The sequence below is a fragment of the Telmatherina bonti genome (genome assembly GCF_933228915.1).
Source record: "Telmatherina bonti genome assembly, chromosome: 1".
NCBI classification, from domain to species: Eukaryota; Metazoa; Chordata; class Actinopteri; order Atheriniformes; family Telmatherinidae; genus Telmatherina; species Telmatherina bonti.
In genome coordinates this window covers 30,060,997-30,083,706 of record NC_136619.1, presented here as the reverse complement: position 1 = coordinate 30,083,706, position 22,710 = coordinate 30,060,997, and the positions used below count along the sequence as shown (strand labels likewise).

Below are 22,710 nucleotides of genomic sequence, written 5' to 3'. Positions count from 1 at the left end.
CGGTCTTTTGTTTGGTGGTGTGGAGGATATTTCCAAAAGCAAGTTGCTGGAGTGAAGTGAATGATTTCTTGTATCTAGTTCATGAAGCAAGGCCACAGAGGTCACGCAGATACTGAATACAGTGAGGCTGAGTAAGTGTAAAAAGCTGCACTCTATTCTGTATTCCCATTGAGGCCCTAAGACTGACCGCTCAGACAGCAAGCCGATTGAGACAAATGGAACGAGAATATTGGAGTGCTATTCTACTCTCAGGCCATGTTGGTGCATTTTGGGGCACTGCTACTTTCGGTGGGGTTATATTTGTGTATACATGTCATTGCGTGTGTGTACGCATTTGATATCTTATGCGGGGATGGTATACGAGGACGTATCGCATGTCCTCTTTCACACATCATTGGACAGCTTTATTAAATTCAACTATTCTGCTCTGATGCATGCATTTGTCCTTTACTGTCTTCCAGAACACATACATAAAGCTCATTCTGTTTGTTTGGGTGTAAGTACACACACTGCTTCAGTTCAGATGGTGTAAGTGATTCCAAATAAGCCTTAATCTTGTCAGCAGGCGAAGAAAGTTTATATAATTTAATAAACCCTCTCTGCAGTGTGTTATGCAAGACATTATGATCAAATGGGGTCTAGAAAACTCTCAGAGTAGATCAACAGCTAAATAGGAATGAAGGAGACGCTGAAAGAAACTGAGTTCAGACGACCAGAAACATGTTGGCGAGGAGAAAGGGGATGGAGCAAACGTAGGAAATGAGGAGCAACAGGGAAAAGGGGCCCAGCTGTAAAATGAAGGTATGATAAAAGAAGCAAGGAAAAAGGGGTGGAGAAACAAGCAAATAATTAGACTGCATTGACTATCTGGTGGCTGAGAAGCAATTATAAGTGATCAGATCTAATTAGCTTTGAAATATCTTCCTTGAGATAAGAGACTATTGAATCAATGGGCTTAAGTGAACTTAAAGCCAACACACCGCCTGCTAAGTATCTTCCACTACCTTCTAAATAACTAAACAGAGTGACGGTTTGAAGAAATATTTTGACATGTGAGGCAATGAGGCTGCTGATACCAGTAAAGGGGAAATGTATGAATCCTAAACACACTTTGACCTCAGCAGTCCTTGAACACCTAACCTGCCTAAAACCTTGAAAACACCTATCAAAAAAGTGCATGCTTCACATTTTAAGACAAATTAGGATGTCAAGGTGAGATGGCGTATGCAAGCAGATGATCTGCAGTGTCAGTAGGTTTTAATGATTTCCTTATATTTCTTTTGACTAAATTTCCAACACACATGGAACTGACTTTTGTTTTCCAATGTGCAATGCAAAAGAAAAAAGAAGATGAATAGGATACAAGTACACTATAAAAGACTTCTCATGCCAGACTGTTAAGTCTTTGTTTGCTCCTTGCTATTCTCTTTAATGCTCTTTTTTTTTTTTTTTTATAAACATTGGAAATGTAACATTAATGGCTTCATTAATCTGTTGAACTGCCAGCATTCTGTTAATAAGACATTGGTCACACTAATGTGAATGTTCCTCTTGGATCCATTTAGACAAACCCTCAGCAGTGACACAGGCGAGCGGTGTGCACACGTAACATTTGCTGTTCAAGGAAACTGATATATGTTTCATTGAACTTACATGAGTGATGTTTTTCATCTAACTTGGGATTTATGCAGCAAAGGCTATGAACAAAGGGAACTTTTCAGGTTGTGTCCCAAATAAAAGTGAACCACTGAGTAAATTCTGGCCCCCCTTCCAAGTTTTGTGAAGCCATATGTGAAATCAAGAACCACTGCTATAACTCGAACCTTATATGTAGCTCAGACGTAAAAGTGTTTATCCTGGTTGTATGGTGATATAAAAAAGTATCACAAATTCTGTAAATAGTTTTGCCTTCAGTTGCTGTCAGATTAATGCAAAGCAGAACATGTCTGAGAGGTTTTGGATGGAACTGAGCAGGTGTTGTTACACCACTGAGGCAGTAGCCGAGGTAGTCAGCCAAACTGTCAGTAGCTATTCCTTCACCTCCAAGTCCTTCAAAGCAGGTATGTTATTGCAAAGTACATATTGAGATTGGTCCTATGCAGCAATAGTTTGGTTCGTGCAAATAAAGACTGAAGGTGCACAACAGCTGCACAAGTAAGAAGTACTCCTAGTGTCACTGTGGCGCTATCTCAGCGTGCAAAGGCATTAAGAGAATATACTGTATATGTATGTGGCTAAATCTAAATTATTTTACCTTATATTGCTGCCTTTATTCTTTCCCCAACTTAAAGTTATTCTAAAACCAGTAAAAATAAAAAGTGCAAACTTTGCAACAAAGAGAAAGAAAATGATGGCTGTAATTCTCTCCTGGATTAGAATATACTACATGTCAGCAACATTCGAACACACCCTCTGCCATGGTTCCAAGGTACCTGAGAAAGCTGTGTTGTTTAAAAAAAGCTGTTTAAATTGTATCTCCCAAATGTGAATATTTTCAGCTGCATAAATACATGAAGCGCAGCAAAAATAAAGGATGCATGCATCACAAATCTCGAAGAAAAGGAAAGTTAAGAACAGATTTTGTTGAAAAAAAGACCTTTTCACACATGTCTGCTGGTTATTCATCTGAGCCATAACACTACCTCTGCAAACCTGAAAAATCTTACCGTTTGTTCATTAAGTAAGTAATTTTTCAGCAAGATTTACTTCACAAAAGTCAATGTTTAGAGCTTTTCAAAATGATAAGTCATTGCTTTCATTATCTAAATAGACTGTTTAGACGCAGGCTCCAACATTTCTTGTTGCTTGGTATAACCAGCTCAATATGAATTTTTTGTTTATGTTTGTTTTCTGGTGAGACCACAGCATTATAGCTAAGCAGTATGAAGCATGATTTGCTGCAGTGAGTCCACAATATTTGTCACAAATAGCAGGACTGATATAAGCAAAACAGGGCATATATTGTGTAACATGTGATTGAACTGGCTTGACACCTGAAACATTTGTTTGCAGACAAATGACATCAAAAGATAGCTGGTCAAGTGAATGTTTCTGAAATGATTACAAGTAAAAAAAAAAAAAAAAAAAAAAAAACCTTCATTCCAGCCAGTAAAAATGCTGTGAAACAGTGTAATTCTGGCATATTACAAGAGAATATATTGTAAGTACTTGTCCCAAACTGTGCATAAAGTCATGTAAAGGATTCTCCCCTGCTCCCCATCCCATCCCATTCAGGCAATAAGTTTTTGTTGTCATTTTGTTGTTCTGACTTTACATACAACTAATACAACAATTTCATAAAAGTTTGGTCTCATTATAAACCTGCTGATTCAAACAGCTGTAATCTATTGTTATGATGTTATTCTCCTAACTGTCACTGGATATTTCCAATGAACATGCATTTATTTATTAGTGTGTGAGAAGGTACATGTTCACTTTTTGACAAATTAGTCTTTTTATTCTCATTAATTAATATTACAAAGTGAATCATATAGAGCTGCATGTAGAGTATGGCCTCTTTGTTGCATCTTCATTGATCCCCATCATAGATTTAATATTCATTATGAATATGCACCAATTGATTTGCGTTTTTGTTGACCACAAAGCGTCATTAGAGCTACCTATTAGCTTTCCAGTGGAAAACACCAATATGACTTAGTGGCAAGACTTTTCTAGTAATCACTCTGAAAAGAATTTAAAAAAAAACAAACAAAAAAAAAAACAAACATAAGAATGAACTACAAGTCTTAAAAGTAGAGAATAAACTGATGATAGGTAGGAAGAAAATAGGAAAGACGGCTCGTGCAGGTACTGAAAATCTATTTTATTTGAAGAAGAGCCTTCAAAAACATAAAATGTAATTTTCTTTACTGTCTACAAATGACTACTTTGGTATCATTTCTGAGGTAGTTTTCGTACATCCAACTCCATTTGCCTTTAACAGTTACAGCTTTGAGAGTCCATTAGTTTTAAGACTTCTTTTGTAAAGCACATTCATCTCTTTGCAATAATGTTTGTCATTTAATCTCAATGACTAGATTACTTTTAAAGCACACAAAAAGAACACTCAAAGGGATAAAAACACCCTCAGTCTGAGAGGTGGTCAACAAAGCACTGCTAAACTTCTTCAGCCAGTCATCGTCACCTTGAGAATCTACTCACGTAAGACATAATAAAATGCAAACCTCCAGGAAATAGTGAATATACTTAAACTTGTACACACACAAGCCATATGCATACTATTGCAGGTACTGGAAATGTAATGACCTGACCCATTAATAATGCATGAAATATTCTGTGAAGGGGTAAACTAAAACCAGCCTCAATAAAACCTTGTATCAATGAGCATTTAGTAATACAGGATAATCTGTTTACAACTAATAACAGAGACATGCATAAATGTCTGTTTTTATCTCTATTGCATTTAACTGATCTATTAATGGAATAATTAATTTGTAATTAAATGAATCATTTTTATCTAGCTAACAAAAAAACATTACACATAAAGCACTATGTTGATCAGCATCCCCTTGGGTAAAGATTATGATAAGCTGCCACATTGGAAACATGCAACTGAAGCTATGTGCACCAAACTGACAACATTTTGTTTTTGGGCTCTGCTTATGCCTTTTTTTTTTTTTAAAGGAAGCAAATAAACCCTTTTTCAAGTGACCCACTTAACACCACACCTGTTATATTAAGTAAAATAAATCACATTTAAGATTTAAGAGAGTTTAGGTCAACAGAACATATCTTTGTGACAGAAAAAAGGAAAAAAATAACATGTTTCTACAAAGCAGATTGCTTGAACTTTAACCCATTTTAAGGCATTTCTTCCTAGTAATTTGTTGGAAACCAAACATGTTGGCATAATATCTGTGTATCTGTCAGAGTGTGTATTTTGATCCCTTCAATAGTAAGGGTTCAGTCTTTCAGAATTGGACCTGGTAAGTTTAAATGTGTGCCGCATGGATTCACATTAATGGATAAGCATACCAAGTGAGTGTGTTTATTTATCCCATGATCTGATTTTAATAGGAATACTAGATAACACATCATTAAACAAATTACCAATAGTGTTATCCAAGCCTTTTTTTTACAGCGCATGAGCCAAATGAATAAAAATAAAAGCTAATAACAGCAAAACAAACAAAAAAAAAAAACATATCTACTGAATGTTCTTTAATACATCTTGGTCCATAATGTGTATTTTTGATTTTCAGTCTCTCCCCTCTGTCTGGCACACACCACTGCCAGCAGACTGCAAAACATGCAATAGTGGAAAAATTGAAGCCAGTTAAAGTAATATTAGCTGGGACCATTTTAAATTGAATAAAATCATTACAGCTGGACCTAAGAAGACACTGAGGCCTCATTTATTGACAGATGTAAATTTCTTGACAGATGTAAATCAGTACTTCCATATCAAATGTTGTCAAACATCACTTGACACACACATCCTCGTGCATTTTTTAAGTTAACATAGTTGTCAGGCAATGCAGCCACTAGGGGGCAGTGCAGAGGTCAGTTTCCCCTCTCGGCTCTGACCTCCGGTTCAGACAATGACAAACATGGTGCATGATTGTCACCTTGTGCATACTCAGGATGGGGTATTGGATCAAAGAGAAGATTTGACGCAGTCTGTTGGTTTTCATAAAGAATTGGTTTGAGATGACATTACTGCAAAGTAATGACATTGTTGTGAAGTGGCGCTATACAAATAAAGCTAAACTGAACTGAATTGAATGAGATCGTGGTAATGGAAATTCTAAAGAAAAAAGATTAAAAAAAAGGCAGTACAGCAAACGCCGGTGTGCTGTGCAACCATTTAATACATCATGTTTTCATACACCATTTTAATTTAACATTGTCCCAGTGGTTTCCGGTGGTACTGCTTTGTTTGCTAGATCTGAATACACATCGCTAAACTCTCAGACAAATGGACTGAAATACCCACATAAAAGGACACAGGGTATAAACCGAAGCCCATGTCTGCCCATGCATTTAACTAAAGCATAAATAAGGCTACTAGTTGTGTTCAGACTGCAGGCAAAACTTTTTATGCCATACGTGACCCACATCCATAAACATGGTGAAAAGCTATGTAAGATAAGGTAAACTTTATATGTTCTTGGAAGGAAATTGGTCTTAGGTGTGAGTGCTCAGCTACATTCATACTTACTTACTACAATGTGTGCTGAGCTAAAATTAATTACCACAGCAATATAAAATGCCATAGGAATACCATTAATAAAAGCTAAACTTGTGCATCATACATATGTAAATCAATGTGTTGGGCTGGAAATTCCTGCATGGATGGCAAATATTTCACATATGCAATGACTCTAACCACTGTGGCAATGTTTGCCTTGGAATTTTGCAAAGTACGTAAGCTTTAATGTTCTAAAATAAATTACAACTTCGACAGGGGAAAAGTTCTCAAATGAATTCAACTAATTGTAAATTATTATTAGGGGCAGCAATAATAATAATTTATATAACTTCATTTTAACACTCTTAAAATACAATGATGTATATAAAGTTTTTGGAGTATTTGAGTATTTGATTAAATGACATATTCTCTACTTCATGACAAACAGTCATTTCCTTTCTACCGGTGCCAAAAAATGTTTGTTCCAGTTCTGTCCACCAAACCAGAGAGATCTTACTGTTGTCTGTTAGTAACAGAACAGTTTTAGGTCATCTTTTCACATTTCTGATTTACATTAAAAGAAAAAAAAAAAAAGCCCTCGGGAAGCAATATTGTAATTTCGCACTGCCTTACAAGCTGCTGTACGTTTGTCTTTAGGCAAGCAGACCGTGGGATCACCAAAATGGCATGTGAGTGGGATATTCAAGCAGAAAAATTAATTCCAGTTTCATCTGGGTGGCACTGGCACAATTCATATTCTAACAAGCTGCAAACTAAATTCAAATTGAGTGAATTCATATGACTGACCCTGGGGTTTTGGAGCTGAGTGAGAAGTCTGCCATAATCCTCTTCTACCAGACCAGGGAATTGGTGTCTACATGTGTGAGAAAATCTGTATATGTATGTGTGTACAAGCGTGTGTGTGTGTGCGCGCGCATGTGGGAATTGTATTCATATTGCAGGGAAATGAATCTGTTTACTCAGTCTCATTGTGTGGACCTGGCTCTCTTCTTTTTGGAACAAAGAGCAAGTAAACAAAATATAATTCATATTTTAAGGGTGAAGACTTCTTTAAGAGATAGGCCAAGGGCAGGTATAAGTTGAGGTTAGAGTGAGGGTTAGGATTTTGACCTGTGGCAGTGAGGGTCAAAAAAGGGGTAGAGTAAACAAACTCAGCCTGCTTGTGTCTGTGTGCGCATATCCGAGTGAAGGAATGCAATTATTATTTGGAAAGTGAGATACCCGGAACACCTGAAATGACTTTTATGTCTTTTGTTATGCATTTCCAATAAAGTTAAATTATTCTCAGCACATCATTTAATTCCACTGGGGACATAGCAAACAGCACACATGTAGATTCCACTGCATAAAAAAGCAATCTGAATGCACTTGTGGCTGGGAATATGTCTTTCTCCTGCGTTTGTGCAGCATGATTAAAAAAATGGTGATGACATGATTAGGACTTGATATTCAAAGTTATCCAGCCTGAAATATTCTGACTAAAAAATGCTGGATAAAATACATAAATAAAAAAATATATAACAAATACAGTTTTCAGTGCTGCGATGGACTGGCGAGCTGTCCGGGGTGTGCCCTGCCTGTCGCCCGGAGCCGGCTGGGATAGGCTCCAGCTTCCCCGCGACCCTGAATTGGAATAAGCGGTTCAGAAAATGAATGAATGAATGAATGAATGAATGAATGAATGAACAGTTTTCAGTGATCTACTGGAGTCCCAGTTACATTTCTTTTTGCTTTGCAATAATATTTTGGAATGTCTTCATTTCCTATCTGCAATCTTTTGAAAATTACAACACTGACAACAATTCAGCAGCAAAGTGAATATCAGCTGCCACCTCCACAGTCAGCTCACTGGAAACTTTTCCACCGAGGAGGAGGAGGAGGGGGAACACAACATGGCATGTTTCTACTCCAATCAGCCCAATAAACATCTGTGGCAGTTTAGCCCCAGGAGGAAACGATGAACGATGCTATTGGCATCAAAATTTATTCAAACACACAAACAAGCAAGAAAAGGAAAAATAAACAAGCAGTGGTTTGCCAGCACTCTAATACTAATGTTTTTTGTTTTTTTGGTGGGGAGTTTTGCTTGAAGAATTTTGCAGAGACATATTTCTACCAGTTCTATTTTTGTCATTAAAAAGAAAAGAATATATAATTAGGGGAAAAGTTAATCAAGGACAGAATATGAGAAAATATGATCAATGCCAAACTCCCATATACCTTTGAACTTTGTGAAAAGCGTTAAAAAGAGGGTGATCTTGTTGGGTTAGCCGATAATCATTCATTACAACTTTATGTTGAAAAGAAATCTTTTGTAAGGATCAACTTTGATTCACCCTAAAAAGCCAAATCAGCCTAAATCAACACTGTTCTCACAGCAATTTCATTGTAGACATACAGAAGAAATGACATACATAACCAAAACTAAGAAAATGCCTGATGTAGTGTAAAAAAATAGACAGGAAGACTTCATTTTAAAAAACACACAGCATGTTAAAATTGTTAGTTGGATTTTTTTTTTAAAGTGAAGATCAGAGAACAAAAGCACCTTTAAGTCTGTACAAGAACATTTGGTTTCTGCCTTATTCCCATAAACTTGTATATGTCTGGGTATCTTTTCTGTTTTACTTGTGCTTCTCAAAAAGGACATTTTTGCCTTCTTACATAACATTTCTTTTACCAAAACTTGATGGTGAATTTAAAGAATTCCAAGCTCAAAGTTAATTAACTTTTTTTATGCTAATCTAAGGTAAGCTAATCATTGGGGGTCTTTACATCAGAATCATCTGCTAGACTCAATACGACTGGTGACCCGGTTCAGTTGGGGAGTGCAACAGTTTTCAAGAGTTTGCATTGAACTGCAACAAATCGGTTCTTTTAAGTTACATGTCCCCCTCCACACCAGCAGCAATGCTACATCAATATTTACTGAAGGACAATATGAGATAGAAAATGAAAAAGGGCAACTTCTGTTTAGGTCACATAACAGCAAAACTTGGAGCTTCATCAGAGCCTAGCAATCTTGGGCTAAATATATTTCTATCAGAACTTTTACCGAGTCCTTCCCCGTCCAATCGCAAGGCTTTTCTCCCAACCGGAGCTGCCTAATGCTAAAGTTTTGGTTGTATTTACCCACAATATTGTGCATTCAAAATACACTTTGTTTTTTAGTTCCCGTGCTGTATTTGGTCCACTGAAAGCGGGCCGAGACTCATGTTTGTATGCAAACAGTTCAATTTGATCTGTGTGGTTGAGCATTCACCCCTCCCCAAACAAAGCAGGTTTTCTAAGCAAATGGACTCGAATGGAGTCCAAAACTACCCGGCTGGTGCCACTGCTTAAGGGGACAGTTAGGAAATTTTTTTAAAAAAATCCCTTATTGATCACTTAGTGTGTCAAGTAACTGGCTTAAGAAATAAAAGAAAAAGAAGTTGAAAACATGGTGGTTTTAGCATGGAAGTTACGGAGAAACACTTTTTTACAGGGACACCCTCAAGTGGTCAATCAATTCTATTTTTTTTTTTTTTTTTTTACAATTTTTTTCCACATAGTTTTGTTACTTCAATGTTTACATATTTCTTTAAATCCAGAACAACGTATTTGAAGTCCACACTAAATAAAGAAAAGGAAAAAAACACTTTTCTATTTATATGCCTTTTTCTAAAAAAAAAAAAAAAAAAAAAAACCTACTTACAGTAACTCCAGTAATAAAACCATGTACCCAGCCAAAGAGAGCAATTTTTGTTTTCACTTTTTCAATGTTCATATCATCTAAATGAAGCATTAATAAACACTTTTGTCACTTGGTTTTAGTACAAGCATCAATTATATTGCAAAATTAAGTTTTGTAAAATCCAAGCTTTTGTTTTATCTGCATTGTTTTCCATTCTCAGAACATGGGGATTTATTAAAGCAATTACAAACTACCACATAATTGAACAATGTCAAAAGAAGCTGGAACACAAAGGAAGACTTCATAAAATAAACTCAGGAAAAATCCATATCCGTCAGTGTTTGGATTAACATCGATATCAGCATGTTGTGACCCAGTATTTGCATTGAGCATGCATTTATTACATCACCAAACTGGCATTATTAAGCTTTTTTTTTCAAATTCTTGAGTAATACAAGTGCTTAAGAGTTTTTTTTTGTTTTTTTTTTTTAGAAGCAAACATGAACTAATTGTGGACTTCTTTGTAGATTAACAAGACAGAAGATGAAAAAGAAAAAAATGAGGAACAAAATCATTTTTTTCTGAACTGATAGGGAAGGGGTAATTTTGCAGAAGAAAGGGCCTTAGATGTTTCCAAAAAAAAAACCCAGAAGGCAAAGAAAAAAACACAAATATTTAAAGACCAAATGTACACTCAGAGTGAATGCATGTGTCTAAAATTTACATCAGACTGTACCTCTCTGTCTTCCTCTCTTGTACACATTGTAAATGGACTATTTTATATCAAGGTGACTTATCAGGTCAATGGGGGTGGGGTAGGAAAGAGTCATGAAAAAAAAGAGAGACAGGAAAAGAACCATCTATGCACCTGGGCAAACGCTGACAGAACAGGCTTTACAATAATGCTCCACTGTCAAAGAGTTAGATGCCACTTCCTCTCAGCCTCTTTTAAGTGTGTCTATGGTGCATTAAGAACCTGTCAGAGCAGCTTTAGCATTAATCAGCTAGCCCACAGAAGAAACAATCACACATAATCTCAGGCTCTAAACCCTGTTGACCTTCTCTTCAAATGCATAGATAAACTCCCCTTCATACCTCAGTCTTTCAAAGACACACACAGGCTCTGGCTCTGTTAACTTCTTTCCTCCCTGCTTTCCTCTCTTGCAGTCTACCCAACAGCGGCATCCATGTCTCTCCACCTGCAAGCACATCGGCTAAGCATGTCCGCGTTACCTCAGAGAGGAAAGAGGAGGAGAGGAAAGGAGACGAGAGGAGAGGAGAGATGAATTGAGACATGATAAAAAAAAATAAATAAAAAAAAAAAAACAAGAAGGAAACTAGAGAAAAAAAAAAAAGCTCCATTCATCATCTCAGCGGCGATGAGAGTGTATATATAGCAAGATCTGCTCAGAGTTATCACCGAGCCAACGCTTCCATCGCGGTACTTCATTTATTAGGACTGCGCTCAGATCAATACACCAGACATATACACCCTGTACTGTTGACAAGATCATCTCATCATTATGAATTTGGCTTGGGTCGTCAGTAACATGAGCAATTGCAACGCTCATCTGAGATGACAAGAGCAGAAAGAAAGAAGGGGAATAAAAAAAAAAAAAGAACAAAAGCCAGAGAGCTTGAAAGAGCCAAAGGTCCTTTTTCAGTTTTGTTTTTTAACTTAACAATGCTCGGAGCAATAGTTAATGAGAGACAGTATTTCAGTACCAAACAGAGAAAAAAAAAAAAAAAAAAAATCAATGAAAACCAAAGCAAACCAGCAATTGATCTGAATGCTAAGGGGCCCAAAAAGATGTCTCTAAGACACAAACCCAGTGTGGGGCCAAATGACTATGTCTGTGTGGTACGATGCAAAAAAGATGAGAGCAGTCAAAAATACTATTTTAAACAAGCCATTAGTACCCAGCCTTGCCACCTCTACCCCTGGAAGCAGACGCAGACAGCGTTTGACAACATAGTGTGTGCCCACCACTTAGTGGGCCTTTTGTTTAGGCAATAACATCTCAGAATGCCGAATCACTCCTTCTCTGTTGCCACAAACACATAACAGCTACTACAAAACACAGCGGCTGTCAATTCCCCACAGACACACACAGGGCTTTCGACACTGGGGTCAGATTTCAAACTGTGCTACAGATATAGGCATCCGCGGAAGAGCTGAGGGGGAGTGTCAGCCTCTCAAACACACCAAGAGCAAACAAACATAGGATTACATCTTTAGAAAAGTGCTCAGCAAATTACAAAGCAAATCATTATTCCCCCATTGTGACCTGACAGTAATGCATCCCAGCAACAGTATTAGGGAGAAGAAGTCATTTTATAACCGCATGTTTTGACATGCAGTTAAGTGAAATTATAGCAAATGAGATAGTTTGCATGATATATCCCTCCAAACAATTAATCACATTACTGATGAAGCTGAAGAAGTGCTGAACTGTAAAAGGCAAGGACAAGGAGAGAGGTTCGGGCAGAGGGGGATAAATCATTTCTCTTATACTAATGAGATAGAAGGTGAGAACAGATTCACATAAGTCATTTTTTGAGTCATTCTTTGTGTGTTGTTTCTACAGCACATGCCTAGGGGGCACAGTGAAAGAAGATGTGGCAAAAATAAAAGCTCTCACGGGCTGGACCAGTGCCAAGACACAGCAGAGCGAGCTCTACTTTGTTTGACTTTGAGAGGGTTTGATTTACAGCAAGGAGACCCAGCTGCTGGCAGTTCAAAGAATACATCACCATGTCATGTACACCTGTGCAACCCTTTGTGTGCCGGGCATCTTCTTGGTGCACATTACTGTGTGGTCATTTCTATCTATATCCATCTTAAGCTGCATCTAAGGCAACCTGCTGCTTTAAACGTTAAGTCTAAAGAACCCAGAAGGGATCTAAAGCCTTTAGGGGGCAGCGGGCTCCGACAGGGAAGCCCATTTCAATCTGAGGAAACCAGCAAGACTTGTGCTTCAGAGCACAGCTGGTGGTAGCACAGGTGTGGCTCTGTGTGTGTGTGTACATAAAAACACATACACACATGCACGTCGGCACATGGCAGCTGAATCATAGATTCTTCCACTGTGAAGGTTGTTTTGTTCTCTAGTTTTTACAGCCTCTGTTAATGCCAGGTTGGCTCCTTTTGCCTGACTTGTTTGAGCACAATGCCAGCAGCACCAAGGTAACTGGGAGCATGCAGATCTTTTTTGTCACAATCCTCCTTTCTCCCTTCAGAAAAGGCAAATATTGCAGACGATTGATATTAAAAAGAAAATAGATCACAGTGGAACAATCGTCAGACACAAAAGATGCACATCCGTTTTGCGTAGGCGTGCACCTGCTACGTAATAGAAATATGGGTAACTGGTGGCGTCAACAAGGTCAGGCAAACAAGACAGACTGTCACACTGGACAACAGACACAAATATAAGAGGAAAGAAAATGACAGTCGCTCAAAGAAACAGCAGTCATGTTCTTGGTAGCCACAATGGGAAAGTAATTAGTCCTACTGGACTTGTTAGTCTGCCCACAGAAACTAAAGCAAACAAATTGATGACACTTGCTACTCAACAAAAAAGCAATCATAGTTTGAACTTCCTGCATCAGAGCCCTGATCATCTACTTCTCTTTTATTACATACACACTCAGGCATACACAAACACACAAGCCACTTTGATTATCATGCCATGTCATCTCCAATTGGCTGCTTCCTACCGAACCAAGAAAACTGGTTTAATGTGTCCCCTCCGATCTGGCTATCACGGAGGTCAACTTGCATTCTCATTTCCTGTCTCTTTCCCAACACTTGGAAGCAAAGAAAAGAAAATTAGAAATGCCTTTGTTTCCCTGCATTGCCAGGTTGGGGTGGGGGTCTGTTGAACTAATGAAATTACACGGCACAGAAAAGTGCTGTGTTCACATGAATGCACAACAGCTGGCGGACAGGATGTCCAGTGGGTGACCAGTAAGACTAGACTAATGCTGGTAGAGTCTGTTACTCTGGGAAATTGTGAATAGTGGCGAGCGTAGTCTGGAGTCTACATATCAAATATTTAGCAAGGTTACTTGGATTTTTTTTTGAAAACTTGCACTAAATAAAATATTCACATCACCGGCTGCCTGAAACCGCAAGCAAACCTTTTGGATGCTCATAATATCTATAAATGTAATGAGCAATCAATTGCATATACTGTATCTTTGAACGATTGTACTGAGCTTTTACCCTCGGTCTGTTTAGTATTTTTCCATGGGAAGAATGAAACATTAAAAATGATTGGAAGGATTAAAAAAAAAAAAAAAAAATCATTGTTGGTGTGAAATCGCTATCAGACCTCATTTTCTTGTTTTTTGATCTTTTTGTGATTCTTAAAAAAGTCATTGACACGAGGGGTGTGTGAAAATGAACAGCCTATTTGAGAGGTTACTACAGTCTACTCTGTTTCGTGCTGGCTCACACTGCAAATAGATCTGGGAAAAACAAATGAATGCTCAAATTCCGCTTATATCAGATAGTAAGTAGCTTGTGTTTCCCCACTTACCCTGTGTTCAGCCATCCTCTTCCGCTCATGTTCATAAATATGCAGCAAGAGACCGCCGATGTTTATCGTGACATCTTCGGCTTTTCCTCTGATTTGTTAAACGTTATGACTTATTAATGAAAGAGGATGCAAATATAGCTCGTGCAATGCTTTACACAGCTGCTACAGCTTCAAGACACTATGACGCATCTATATGGAAGCGAGCACCTCTGCAAATACCCACAGATGAAATGCTGGTGACAATTGCTAGTAAACAAAACAAAAGGGAAAGGGAAAGTTCTTTCTGTTAAAGACGGATAAAACAATTAACTTTTATTCCCCAGAGAAACACTTTGTGGTCTGACAACACTTCTTCTCAGTTGTATCTATCGCGTCGGTTTTAAGGGGGGCATGATGGGGAATAAAAGTGCCTATTAATAATTTAGAATTTCAGTGTTTTGTGTTATGTACAGTAGGGGCAGGTTTATTTGAGGAAATCTGAAAATACCCCCTCAAGCAAGAATAATATTTCTTTATGCATTGGCAAACTCAAATAAAAGAAGCTCCACAAGGGGACAAATTTCCACAAATTGAAGGTTTTCTGAACTGTCTTTCATTCGGTTTAATGATTGTTTGTGCACCTAGTTGCTGAGCTGCAGAAATCCTGTCTGCAAGGCTTCAGAATATACAGGTTTACCAAACTTGTTCCATAGGAAGCTCCAGAGGGAAGCAGTTATCTAAAGATGGGGGGGGAGAGAAACGAAATGAAGAGTGCTTTTCAATTCATTGGCTCAGTGGCCACTGAAGTGTGGGAGCAATTTCAATACAATATTCAGCTGAGGCTTTGATAAGACTTTTCTGGAATCCTTAAAAACAGCCCAACATGTGCACCGTTGTGTTTGTGTGCACGAGCACGCATGTGTGTGTACGTGTTAGTGTGTGTGTGTGCGTGTGTGCTTCGTGGAGGAAGGGTGTTTCAAGGTTCGGACAAACGCAAGATTGTCACGCTCATAAAAGAGAGGGGCTCTGTCACGGAGCCTGCCAGCTAAAGGCTTAAATCACATGCCTGGAATACACAATGATGTTACACCCACACACACAAACACACACACAAGCTCCCTAAATTATGCAGAGTAAGTCCATTCCTCGAAGCATCCTTTCTCAACATCTGCTCTGGCTAAATTGTTGGCATGCATATTCTCAACCTAAACAGATCAAAAGAGTGAAAATCCCCTGTATAGTAAACACGCTGTTTAAATGATCACAGTCACACCTCTTAGCAGCTTTTTTTTTTTTTTTTTGCCATCAGTCTTTATATTCAATGAATAGGATTATGGCCACCAGTCATTTTGAGAAATCCTTCAAAACACATACTTCATTGTAATTTTTTAATGCCTTTTTTTATTCATATGCAGTGCTAAGACACCAGTAAATATCAAGCATTCAACATGGTTATAAATTCAGTGGCTGCCATTCAAAACCCAGGAGAAACACTATGAGAGGAGAAGTTCCCAGAAAAAACATACTATATTTCATGTCTTCATGTCTGGCATTTTTCATTAGAGCAGAAGGGGCCCTCTTAAAATGTGACAAGTGACAATGTCAAGTCAGCAGAGTCTGGAGCCCCCTCTCTCCTTGCCACTCTCATCTCAATGCCACCCTTCACAAGGCAGAATGTCGCCACCTAAAGGCGGCTTTTATAGCCTTTCAGACAACCCCTTTACCACAGTGAAACTCTTAACACTTTGCTCACATTGTCTGTCTGGTACAGTCACAGGAAAAAGTTGGACTTGTTTTTATTTAAAAAAAAAGACAGCTAAAGATTTTATATTGCCCATGTAACACTACTAAAACCACATCATACTTCAAACTGTGGGTCAGTTTTTTTTTTCAGAAGTACAACTTCTGGATAAAGTCAAATCATCAGGTCAGAGGTCCACAGAGTTATAAAGCTAATGTTGGTGAAAGTTACCACATTTAATAACAGTTAAGGCATGTTGCAAACACGGTAACTTTTTTAAAAATAAAATGCTACCTTCTCTTTATCCTAAAAGTTGAGGAATTTTGAGGTGGGTTGGTTTTAATATTAAGTCTGGACTGAGTCATTCCTTTCAATCACTTTAGCAGAATTAAGCATCAATATGTATCAATCACCTCTTTTTCCCAGGTATTCTATTTGCAAATAATAAAACTCTCCACGGGACCCAAACTTGGCACAGTGATGACGATGATAAGGCTGATAAGGCACAGCTCTGCTGATAAGTTTCTCTCTCCAAGCTAGACACCAAGCCCAGCCTGCCTGCCAGAGCACTACTATAAAACATCATTACAGGCAGGCTGCTGTATACAGGAAGGCTGCAGACAGTTACAGTTGCTCCACAAGGTGCAGATGAAAACAGCAGCACTAAGGTGCCCTTGTGAAACTGTCTGAAAAAGGTGAAATGCACCCCCACTTTATCCATATCTTTATTTATTTTTCCTATTTAGCTTCCTCTCTGTGGCAACTGTAGTGACAGATGGGCTGAGAGGCCTTGGGATCGATGGAAGGGGAATTCTGTCTTTGTTTCCTGACATTTTTCCCATAGATACTCTCCTGACTTAGGTTACTTACTGTCCATGCGAACAGAGAGAGGATGAAGTAGGGAAGAGGTAGGAAGGCGATACGTTTCTGTACGGCTTCTGAAGAAACTTAATGCCTTAGGCCATCTCCCTCAACACAGGTTTCTGCTGAATAATACAACAGAGCGCCCATGCACGCCTGATGTGACAAGGAGACCTTTGTAAACAAGAGACTATGGACCCTGTTGCTGCTTGTTTTTTTTTTTCCTTTGACAGTCCGAAGGCACAGAAAAGAAGGAAGTCCACAAATGGACGTGTGACAGCCTTACGCAATCCAATTCATCATCACCACATTAGCAGAAAAACTGTCTGTGGAATGGACCAACAATTACTCTGTCCCTCTGATTAGGAAGTCTTAACGGTCTTTTTGCTGACCCCTGCCCTGCGCAGCTGGTTCATAATAGAAGCAGGGCAAGGACTAAGAATGGGAACAACAGACATTTGCCTTCCTTCCTGGTGGGAACACGTCACATTTGATCACAGTCATCATCACATCTACGTCTAGTGAAAATACTGGGTTACAAAAGGCAGTAGACAGCTTAATGTAGACACCAGCAGTTGAAGTCCATTGGGATGTAATTGGAAAGAGTGCCTTTTTCACTGATTAGGCCAAACTGCCTAAAGCCATAGGTAGAACATATAAAAACACTCTGTCAAACTGTTTACCATTTGTATCTAATTCTATTGGGAACATAATTGTGTGCACTTCTCTGGATCATCGAGAGAAACCAAACAATTTTCCTTTGAGTAGGCACTTAGTGACAGTGGAGGGCGAGAAAAAGCTTTCTTTTAACTGGAAGAAACATCCACCAAAATCAGACTTTGGGTGGGCTGCCTTCTGACCCAACGGGAATAATAAGAAAACATCACAATAGTCATTAACTTAGACATGACTGGCCATTATCTCAAGTGTTACATAGCATGTCTTCAGCGGACCTTAATCCTCATCTGTCACGACAGACTTTTAATGGGCTTAAGGCCAAAGACACAGAGAAGTTATAATGTTAGAGGCTTAGACACCCAAGTACTAAGCACAAAGACGTATAAAGTAGCCGTGAAAATAAGTACAATCTCCTTATCTCCAGGAATTAAAACCTCAAGAATAAACCCCAAAGAGCTGAAGAATTATATGACATACCAAACATACCAGTTCAAGCTCAGAGTGAGTTCACTGTTAATATAAGCTGTTGCTTTTCTCATGTAGACATAATATAAAGTTAAATAAATCTTCAAAAAAAACATTTAAGTTGGATTATAAAATCAAATGTCTTGCAATTGTTTTTAGTTTGATTGTTTTATGTATACATTTATTACATTTGATAAATGAAAACACGTTTTAAAATTAAACATGTCTTCAATCAAATTTTGAATGAAAAGGGAGCAGCAGTAAAGTTATTTGTTAATTGCCTCTTTTTCACCAAGCCATCAGAACAATAAACACTAGAGTTTCCAGTACAACTGCACACATTAAAAGGGTATTTGGTTCTCACTTGTGCCACAGGCTACACGTTTTCCTTAAAAGGACAATAAAGTGAACATTACTACTGTAAACTTATTTTAATGAGCTGCTGTGACATATTTCATGCACAGTTGATTTGTGTTGATGTCACTGGCTCTGTTCTATGAGACCACTAAAATGACTGGTAATCCTCCTAATGCTTACCCCTCCCTTTCTTCTCTTTTTTTCAGAGCTCCCACACCTCTTTTCCACTGCCTGCCCTTGTCATCTTTTTCTTTATTATAAAAAGGGGCAAACACTTATGTAGGAAATGGAGCTTTCTAGGGGTTTGTGACGTGAAAACGATGACAACAGTGAAGGTGAGGAGTGCAATTTCTCTTACCTGTATGATGGACATGCGGTTAGTAGGTGTGTCTGTAGTGCTGGTGACTGGGCCTGTGAAGCTGGTGTGGCATCCCACGTGGCCTTGGGGCACGCTGAGGTTATTGGCAGTGGGCTTAAGGTACATGACCTCTGACCTTGGTGAGCTGAGTGGCAGGCGTGTCTGGTAGTCAAAGTACATGGGAGAGGTGGCCAAGGAAGGGCTGCTTACCACATTCATCACATTCATGGCATCCCGCTCCTCCACCTCGCTCTGCACCAGCATGATGTCGTTCTTGTTAATCTTCTTCTTCTTGCCTTTCCCCAGCTGAGGGTGCGAGTATTCTGCAATGCGACAATTATAAGTACGGATTTCCTTGTTTTCCCGCTTGCATTTGATTGCTATAGTCACCATGGCAGCCAGAAGCATGATAGATATGATGCTTAGAGTCACAATGAGAGGCAGAGACATGTCCCAGTTCTGATTGTCTTTCATGCGTGGCAGCCCATCAGGAGGACGTCCATTGGAAGCCTTGATGATGAGTCTGGCGGCAGCAGTTAGAGTTGGCTTGCCATGGTCTGACACTCGAATGATCAGCTCCACCATAGGGCTTACATCGTCCCAGAATGGGTGGGCTGTTCGCACCTCTCCAGTCACTGGATCGATATCAAAGAGGTGCTCCTCATTGCCATCTGAGATCTCATAAGTGAGCCGGCCACTCTCGCCATAGTCATTATCCACAGCTCTCACAGTAGTAACAATGTAGCCAACACCGACATTTCGTGGAACGTGAATTTCAGCTGTATCATTTTGGAGAAGCGGCAAAACTATGACAGGAATGTTGTCATTGACATCCAGAACACTAATGCGTACTGTAGCATTGCTTTCTAGGTGTGGAGATCCCGCATCTCTAGCAAGAACCTTGAAGTCAAAGTATTTTATTTGCTCATAGTTGAAAGACCTCACAGCATAGATGGCACCATTAGCTGCATTTACATTAACATAGGTGTTGACATCACCCCCACTCACATTGGAGTTGATTATACTGTAATATACTGTGCCATTCTGACCAAGGTCTGGGTCATGTGCAAGAACTGAGCCTAGATACTCTCCAGGTATGTTGTTCTCTGAGATCTGAAGGAGGTAAACCGCCTTGGTGAAGTGAGGAACATTGTCATTCTCATCCAGAATCTTGACTGTAAAAGATTTTGTGGAGTTCAGAGGAGGAACACCGTTGTCTTTGGCCACAATGGTGACATTGTACTCATCCTGCACCTCCCTATCCAGGGGCCTGTCCGTCACCACTGTGTAGAAGTTATCATAGTTCTCCTCAAGTTTAAAAGGGACATTTCCCAGAACTCTGCACTGAAGCTGGCCATTCCTGCCTGAGTCTTTGTCTGTGACACGGACCAGAGCAATGACAGTGCCTGGGGGTGCTGCTTCACTGATGGCTCCCTGCCTCACTGACACAAAGCCTATAGATGGCCAGTTATCATTCCTGTCAAGCACTTTAACAGTGACTTTACAATGGCCGGGGATTGGATTGGGACCTAAATCCTTTGCCTGGATGTCAATCTCAATAACTGGACTCTCTTCGTAGTCAATTTCACCTTGAATCTTTATGACCCCTGTTCTGGAATCTATGGAGAAAAGCTCCCGTATTCTTTCTGGGGCATAACCACTAAAAGAATAGACTACTTGACCATTGTTTCCCTCATCAGGATCAGTGGCATTTAAATCAATCAAGACTTTACCAGGAGGAGAATTTTCAGGAATCTCAACAACATATGAAGGCTGATCGAACACGGGGCTATTATCATTGGAATCTATAACTTTTACATTTATCTGCATGGTCCCTGACCTAGGATATTCTCCACCATCAGTTGCTGACAAAATAAGGGTGTGATGGCTTCGTTCTTCTCGGTCCAGTGGTCGTTGAATGACTAATTCTGGGAATTTGGTCCCATCCCCTCGAGATTTTACCTCCAAGGAAAAGAGATTGTAATCATCACGTGTTATCTGATAGGTTTTCAGGCCGTTTTCCCCTGCATCTGGGTCATGTGCGCTGGTCAAAGGAAACCGTGTCCCTGGCACTGCATTTTCAGAAATGTCAATGTCAATCTGATCTGAGGGGAAAACAGGTGAATTGTCATTAATGTCCTGAATGTCTATTTTTATCATACATATCTCCTTGTCATTGGCAAACACCTCCATGGAAAGCTGGCACTTGGGGTTTCTCTTACACAATGTTTCCCTGTCGATGCGCTGCTTTGTGTACAACAGTCCGCTTTGGGGGTCCACATCAATGAGATGAGGGGCTGAGTTCTCCAGCACCCTGAAGTTGGCTTTCTTACCCTGTCCTCCCTGCCCAGTCTGTTCGAGTCCAAGCCTGGCATCTTTGGCAATGTTCCCAATCACCGTCCCTGGGCCCTGCTCCTCTGGGACAGAGTAATTCAAGTTTTTCAAAGTCAGGGCTTGAGCCCACAAGAGGAGGAAAAAGAAAATAGAAAGATGCATCTCCACTTTGTAAAAGCGGCTTAATTCTGTGCAGCGCACTCTCTATGACCTGTTGATATTTAGTTCAAATTTGATGTTTCTATTATTCCTAATCAAATAAAGAGTTCTGTTCATCATGTGAGGCCTTGACATTTGTCTTTGTGGATTGTCTTTGCTTTGCCGCTCTCTTCCTCTGCAAGCAATCTGTGGTGCTGAACACCTAATTTATATTCAGCTGAGCACCCAGACTCATCTGAACAATAATCGCGATCCAGCCTCCAAACAGAACAGTCACTGCAAGTGTTCACTCATATCACCTAAGAAAGAAAACAGAAACATATATATGTTATATATAAATCAATTACAGAATCGAATAAGCAAAGAAAGCACTACACCAGCTACGCTGCCAATAAGAAATCAGATCTACTGCCAAGCCAAAAATGAAACACGGCTCATGTGTAATTCATCTCCACAATTATGGGGGAAGCTTGTCAATTAGTTAACCTTGGGAAGACTCTCTGCTGCCCTGATACACAGACAGATAATGATTCTCCTGGTAGATTATTTACCACATATACAAATTAATAATTCTGAGTGTGAGTGCAGATTTTTATTCTATCACTAATGGCCCATTTTTATGTTAAGAACGCTGACTAAAACAGCCATAGGGTAACTTTAACATTGTGGTTACACCGCTGGCATAAAACTAAGGATGACCTATTGTGGCGGCTATTTGAATAAGTGAGTATAAAATGAGCCTCTTACATGCATTAACAAACCCGCATAATCCGGATATTTAAAATGAGCCTTATAAAAATTCAGAAATGAGCTGCCAACATTTCAGCACAGCCGTGTAATTCTCTCTACTGATGCTCTCTGCCTCTTTCTTTCTCTTTCTTTGAGGGAGACTCAACAGTCCTTGGTAGAAGCTGTTGCATCCGCATGCATGCATTGGCCAAGGATGGGAAATAACATATCTTTGGAAATAAACTACAGACATCAGTATGATTACAAAAAACAGTTAAAATATAAAGAATGCAAAGGGAAATCTTACCAAGGAAAACTGCTCCATTTGTTGGAGGGAAAAATGAAACTGTAAAATATTAAAACAGTCAATTCCAGCGGGGTTCAGGGAGAGTTTTATTCCCTAACCACTTCACAAGGTACCACCCGTATTCCTCCTTCTCAGTGCAGGGAAAAGAAAAAAAAGGATGGCAGTCTCCGATGAACAGGCAGGTTTTAGTGCAGCGCAGTGGAAACAAAAAAATAAAAAATAAATAAAAGTGCTCCAAAGTATGACTGTAATGTCAATGAGCTGAAGTCATCTCCGCTGTCTGATTAGGATGCAGCGGCTCGCCTTCTGCCTGCAGTGAGTCACCGTTCTTCAGGATGGAAAACTGTTAGAAT

At 39.2% G+C, this 22,710-nt stretch overlaps 1 protein-coding gene across 1 annotated transcript in view; it reads right to left on the bottom strand.

Annotated features, from left to right (window-relative positions):
• pcdh17 (protocadherin 17) overlaps window positions 1-21,324 on the bottom strand; it is a gene marked incomplete at both ends in the record, with an annotated part of 56,075 nt that extends 34,751 nt beyond the window's left edge. The window contains one exon of the mRNA XM_079238532.1: window positions 18,829-21,324. Coding sequence (XP_079094658.1) covers window positions 18,829-21,324 — 2,496 coding nt within the window. The remainder of the gene's footprint in view (window positions 1-18,828) is intronic.
• Between the last annotated feature and the right edge of the window lie 1,386 nt (window positions 21,325-22,710).